Here is a 6,112-nt window from a genome sequence, read left to right as displayed (position 1 = left end):
ATTTGCAGTGTTTTGCTAAGAAATCCTTTGCTCACTAGACAGAATCAAATTACAGATAAGGTTGAGTCTGAGAACACAGTTTAGAGAACCCAGACAAGACATAATTGCGGAGGTCTAATTTAAGCTTTTTCTCTTTGACTGACATGTAATAATCCCATTTGTAGATAACTGATACTGAGAAGTCTCATCTGCGTGCATCAGATGTGCAAAACGACTGTGTCCATGAAATAAAATCATCATCGGGCTTGTTCGTTAGGACAAAGACAGGAATGGTGCAAGCCAATAACAACCAGCCAAGATTGGTCATTTCCTGGGAAACTTGACTTGGTACATGTCTACTAAATATTAAAGGAGAACTATGGGGTCAGGGCTTTTCCCCATAGTTCTCCTTAGGGTAACGGGAGGACACAAACTAGCGTCCTCCCGTCACCCTAAGCTCAGTATATAGGGAGCTACAGCTAGCGGTATACTGAGACGACGCAGCTGAAGCGGATCCCGACAATTATGTCTGGATCCGCCCAGCTGCGTGAGTGACAGCTGGCTCTGCCTATCTAGAGGCAGAGCCAGCTGTACCCGCCCCCTCCCCATTCCGCCACTCAGCGCTGGAGGATCGGAGCGGGGAATCCAGCCCCTCCTCTGTCAAGGCAGAGAGGTGAGCGAACGCCGATCTACTGAGCCGACCTGTGACAGTCTCATTGTCGCTGGTCGGCTAGAACTATGAGGTGAGTGAAAAGCATCCCCCCTCCCCCCCTCATAGTTCTCCTTTAAACCTTAGGGCTCATTCACAGAGGCGTGCACATCCATACGGTGCAGAGACCTGCTCCCGGGAGAGACAGGTGCTGAGTGTGATTGCAGGTCTGGGTGCCCGCACTTGGATACCGACAGTGTGCGTCCAAACGCGGGCACCTGGACCTGCATGGATTTGCAGGTTCGGGTCGGCGTGTAGTCACGTAGAGGCACAAGCGGCTGCATGCAATTACACGCAGCACCTGCCCCCCCAGAAGGAAGGACAGTGTCAGCACCTATTCAGAGATGATTGGAGGATCTACAGCCGAGTGATACACAAATAAGATACATTGAAGGGAATTTATCAAAACTGGAGCCGACAAAATCTAGATCAGTTGTTCACGGCAACCAATCAGCTTCTATCTTTCAATTCTTAACTGAACAAACTGAAGAGAGAAGCTGATTGGTTGCCGTGCACAGCTGCTCCAGATTTTGATAAATCCCCCACATTATTGTTAATAATTAAGGTAATTAGATGTATTTCTAAGATTTAACTCCTGAGTTTAGTGTGTTTTTAAGCTTATGGGGTGACAATGCTCTGTTCTTGTCTCTCAACTGTGCTCCTGCGGTGTCACCCAATCACCTGCACCCCTGATTGATACAAGCTGTCACGGCTCATTACATAGGCACGGTCCACTTTCTGGAAGCCAGTGCAGAACAGTGACGTGCAGCCGAGTTTAGTGTCACTTTAAGGGCCCATTAACACTAGATGCAGTGCGTTCCGGCCCGAACGCACTGCCTCCTGCTCACTTTTTAGTGGAGCAGGAGGGGGCGGCTCCGTAGCCACGCCCTCCGGCCGCAATGCGATCGCAAGGCACATGTTGCAAAAATGTTGCAAACACTATTTTGATCGCACCGCACCGGATCGCAGGCACAATGTGCCTTGCCATCCCGTGCGGGCGATCGCATTGCGGCGGGGGGGGGGGGGGGGGAGTGGCTACGGTGCCATTCACTTGAATGGCCCGCCACGCCCCCTTCTGCTCCACTAAAAAGTGAGCCGGCTGCAATGCGAGGAAGTACATTCTGGCCAGAATCGGCCGGAACGCACCACATCTAGTGTGAATGGGCCCTAAAGTGTGGACACAATGTGTACACAGAAGGATGGTGAGGTGTGAGCGGGCCCTTTAATCTTTTCCTAAAATGCATTGCGAACCATACAACAGAAGACACAATGAAGAAGGAGCGGATCCCTCTCTTGTTGGTGGTGGGAGATCATTGGCTGCCACCAGAGGGCGCTGCAATCATTAGGTATATCCGAATATTCCATACTTTGTAAAACACGATGTGTGTAGCATTCACTCCAGGCTCAGCACATTCATATCAGAGGTTCAAAGGGAAATTCCCCTTTTTTATAAAATATAATAAATATAAGCTTCCTCATAAACAGAAATAACGGGAATTTATTCTTTTTTTTTTTTGCATTGGTGCCAGTAAAGCATTGCCAGTGCTCAGTGTATTGGGGTGCAATGCTCTGGCTCCTGCAGACTCTTCCTCCCATTCTGGATTGAGATCTGACCCTGTTTCACGTAACACCCAAAATACGCATTTCCACTTCTTCAAGGATGCAATGCGATTCGAGTGATCTCATGTGATGGATCATAATGAGTTATTTTAAGACAACTGTCTTAAGATCTGTGCAGTAATCCAGCGTGAGGAGCGTCCTGCAATAAAGACCGGTCACTGATGCTCTCTCTCATTGTGCAGGGTGACTGGTCTTGTCTCCGCACCCTCCTGTAATAAAGACCGGTCACTGCTGCTCTATGTCCTTGTGCAGGGTGACTGGTCTTGTCTCCGCTCCTCCTGTAATAAAGACCGGTCACTGCTGCTCTATGTCCTTGTGCAGGGTGACTGGTCTTGTCTCCGCTCCTCCTGTAATAAAGACCGGTCACTGCTGCTCTATGTCCTTGTGCAGGGTGACTGCTCTTGTCCGCCCTCCCCCCCCAGTTTCTGTGTGTTGCCCGCTCATTCACCCCCAGGGTTCCCTGTTTGTGGTCCCCTTACTCTCTCCTTCCTTCCCAGGGGGGCAGTCACCTCACTCTCACCCACCGGGGTTCCTGTGTACAGTCCTATCAACCCCCCCATTTCTCCAGGGGCCCTGTGTGCAGTACCCTCACTCTCTCTGTCCCCCACGCCCCAGATCCCTGTATTCAGTCACCCCATCCTCCAGTACTAGGGTATGTGCGGTCCCCTCACTCCCCCAGGGACCCTGCGTGTGGTTCCCTTACTCTCCTCCCCCAGGGACCTTGTGTGGTCCTCTCAATCCCCCATGGACCCTGTGTGTGGTCCCCTTACTCTCCTCCCCAGGGTCCCTGTGTGCAGTCCCTGTCACTCTCATTCCCCAAACAGGGTTCCTGTGCGGTCCCTTCACTCTCTCAGGGACCCTGTGTGCGGTCCCCTCACTCTTCTCACCCCAGAGACACCCTTCACTCTACTCCCCCAGGGACCCTGTGTGCGGTCCCCTCACTCTCCCCCCATTGGACCCCGTGTGCGGTCCTTTAACTCTCCCCCCCTCCCCTAGGGTCCCTGTGTGCGGTCCCCCTCACTCTCTCTAACGCACCGTCCCGCTCAGGGAGCGAGTCCCAACCTGGCTGAAGAGATGCTGAGGTTCTTCGCACTCTGATTGGCCGGAGCCTCAGCACATGACTCCGGGTCTTTGCAATGACTGGTTGGGAGGACGGGGCGGGGAAACAGTTGCTCAGGTAACGGGATGGATGGAGTAAGCGGGCTCCGGGTCTGGTCCTGAGAGCTGCGGAGGGCGCGAGGAGAGAGACAACCCGAGGGAACCCGAGAGAGTCCGACAGTCCCCGAGAGAATCCGACAGTCCCCGAGAGAGTCCGACAGTCCCCGAGAGTGCCCCACATTCGCCGAGAGAGCCCGAGACAGACGGAGAGAACCCACATTCCCCGCTTCTTCCCGGACTGGTGAGAGACCTGTGTGTGTTCTGGGAGGGGGGGCTCTGTACTTCATATAATGGGGAACCCCATGTGTGTGTTCTGAGAGGGGGGCTCTGTACTTCATATAATGGGGGACCCCTGTGTATGTTCTGAGAGGGGGGCCCCTGTACTTCATATAATGGGGGACCCCTGTGTATGTTCTGAGAGGGGGGCCCCTGTACTTCATATAATGGGGGACCCCTGTGTATGTTCTGAGAGGGGAGCCCTGTACTTCATATAATGGGGGACACCTGTGTATGTTCTGAGAGGGGGGGGCCCTGTACTTCATATAATGGGGGACCCCTGTGTGTGTTCTGAGATGGGGGGGCCTGTACTTCATATAATAAGGGACCCCTGTGTGTGCTCTTGCTGGGGTGTTATTGTACACCTTATAATGGGGGACCACTGTGTATGTTGTACTTCCTATAATGGGGGCTCCTGTGCGTGTGCTGGGGGATTGTACTCCTTATAATGGGGTACACCTGTATATGTTGTACATCCCATAATAGGGGGGCTCCTGTGTGAACGTAAGATGGGGGCTCTGTACTCATGAATGTGACCCTTTATGTGGAGAAAGGCTCTGTGCTTCTTAAATTGGGGGGCCCCTGTGTGTTATTGAAGTAAGGGGGGGTTGTCCTCCTTCTAATTAGGGACTCCTTGTGTGTTATTGAAGGGGGGTCCTCCTTATAATTGGGGACTCCCTCTGTGTGTCATGGAGGGAGGATGTCTGTATACCTTATAATGGCAGACTGCCTGTGTGTTCTATGGGGTGGGGGAGCTCTATGAGTCTTAAAGGCGGGCACTTTCTTCTTATAATGGGGGACTCCCTGTGTGTTATGGAGGAGGGGGATGGCTCTGTATCACTTATAATGGGGGATCCCCTGTGTGTTCTATGGGGTGGGGGAGCTTTAGGAGTCTTGAAGGCAGGCTCTTGCTTCTCATAATGGGGAGACTCCATATGTGTTATGGAGCGAGGGGTGCTCTGTACTCTTTATATTGAGAGACCCCCTTTGCAGAGAGGCAATGTTCTTCTTATTGGAGGAGACCCTCGTATGTATAGTAAGACCCTCCCTCATATATTCTTGTTCTGAGTAGATGTTGGGCTCCATGTCATTATCAAGGGGGCCCCTGCATAACGTCAGGACCTTCCCATGCTTCTTATATACAATGGGGGGAATTTATCAAAACTGGAGCAGAAGAATCTGGAGCAGTTGCCCGTAGTAACCAATCAGCTTCTCTCTTCAGTTTGTTCAGGCAAGATGTGAAAATGAAACAGAGAAGCTGATTGGTTGCCGTGCAAATCTGCTTGAGATTTTATCTGCTCCAGTTTTGATAAATTCCCCCCAATATGTATCTCTATCACATGTAGTTGGTACATTGTATTTCATAGTGTGATAGGATCCCTCATGATATTATTGGTTTTTCATGCGGTCGACTTCTAATCCGATCACTTTGTTAATCGTTTGTCTGAATTCATCGCTTCATGTAACACAAACGGGTCATTTTCCTGCAGAAGTCTAATAGCTTTCAAAGTGAAACATATTCTGTAAAAAAGTAACAAAGATTTAAAGTGACCATTTCAGAATCTACACGATTGGTTTAAAAATCACCAGAATTTTGTAACCCGTCCAAACGCATTCATGATCACAATCTCAAAACAGTAATTACTGAATGGACGGAGCAGCACATGTATGGCTTGTATTATACCAGGAAAGGAAGACCCGTCTGGTGAGTATCCCCGGAGTGAACAGTCATGTATGAGAGGAAAGGGAGCCCCTCCATCTCTTACTTTGTGACAGTCCACAACTTCCATATTCCAGACGGGATCACTAATACTTGATAGGCGAGACCCCCTTTATCTTGTATCATCAGCACGTTTTGTTTAGGGATCCTTGATATCATGTGATCATATTCTATTTCAGAGGATGTTGCTATGCATTTAACATTGTAGCTTGATAACATAATCACATTGTAGCCCCTTGGACACGTGAGCTGTCATACATGGAAGGCTCCGAAACAAAAGGCATGTTACACGTGGGGTATTCCAGAGTAACCAGATGCTAAACAGATGTTCCCCCTCCCCATCATTATATAGATTATACCCCCCACCCACTCATTTCATCTGAGATTCTGCATAGTTTGGATGCTAACATCGGTGGCAGACTTATTGTGCACAAAGAGATTGCTAAGGCGTCCCATGGATTCCTGATAGGAGAAATAATACCAGACAGCGGGATTGCCCCGCTCAATGAACAACAATTAATTATTTGTCATTTACTGTGTTAATTGCATTGTGGTTGATGCTCAGTGTGTTTTTTTTTTTCAGTGGGTAATGGTGGTGATTAGGAATTGTGTACCTCTGTGGACCTGCGGGAAGAGCTCACCATTAGCCA

At 50.0% G+C, this 6,112-nt stretch overlaps 1 protein-coding gene across 1 annotated transcript in view; it reads right to left on the bottom strand.

Moving 5' to 3' along the window:
* Positions 1-3,686, bottom strand: part of E2F8 (E2F transcription factor 8) — a 51,619-nt gene extending 47,933 nt beyond the window's left edge. Inside the window, exon 1 of the mRNA XM_018554781.1 lies at positions 3,344-3,686. Within this exon, the coding sequence (XP_018410283.1) occupies positions 3,344-3,686 (343 nt within the window). The remainder of the gene's footprint in view (positions 1-3,343) is intronic.
* Positions 3,687-6,112: the final 2,426 nt, after the last annotated feature.

The sequence above is a fragment of the Nanorana parkeri genome, unplaced genomic scaffold (assembly GCF_000935625.1).
Source record: "Nanorana parkeri isolate BGI_ZX_2015 unplaced genomic scaffold, ASM93562v1 scaffold10, whole genome shotgun sequence".
NCBI lineage: Eukaryota > Metazoa > Chordata > Amphibia > Anura > Dicroglossidae > Nanorana > Nanorana parkeri.
This window is presented reverse-complemented; position numbering and strand designations above follow the sequence as displayed.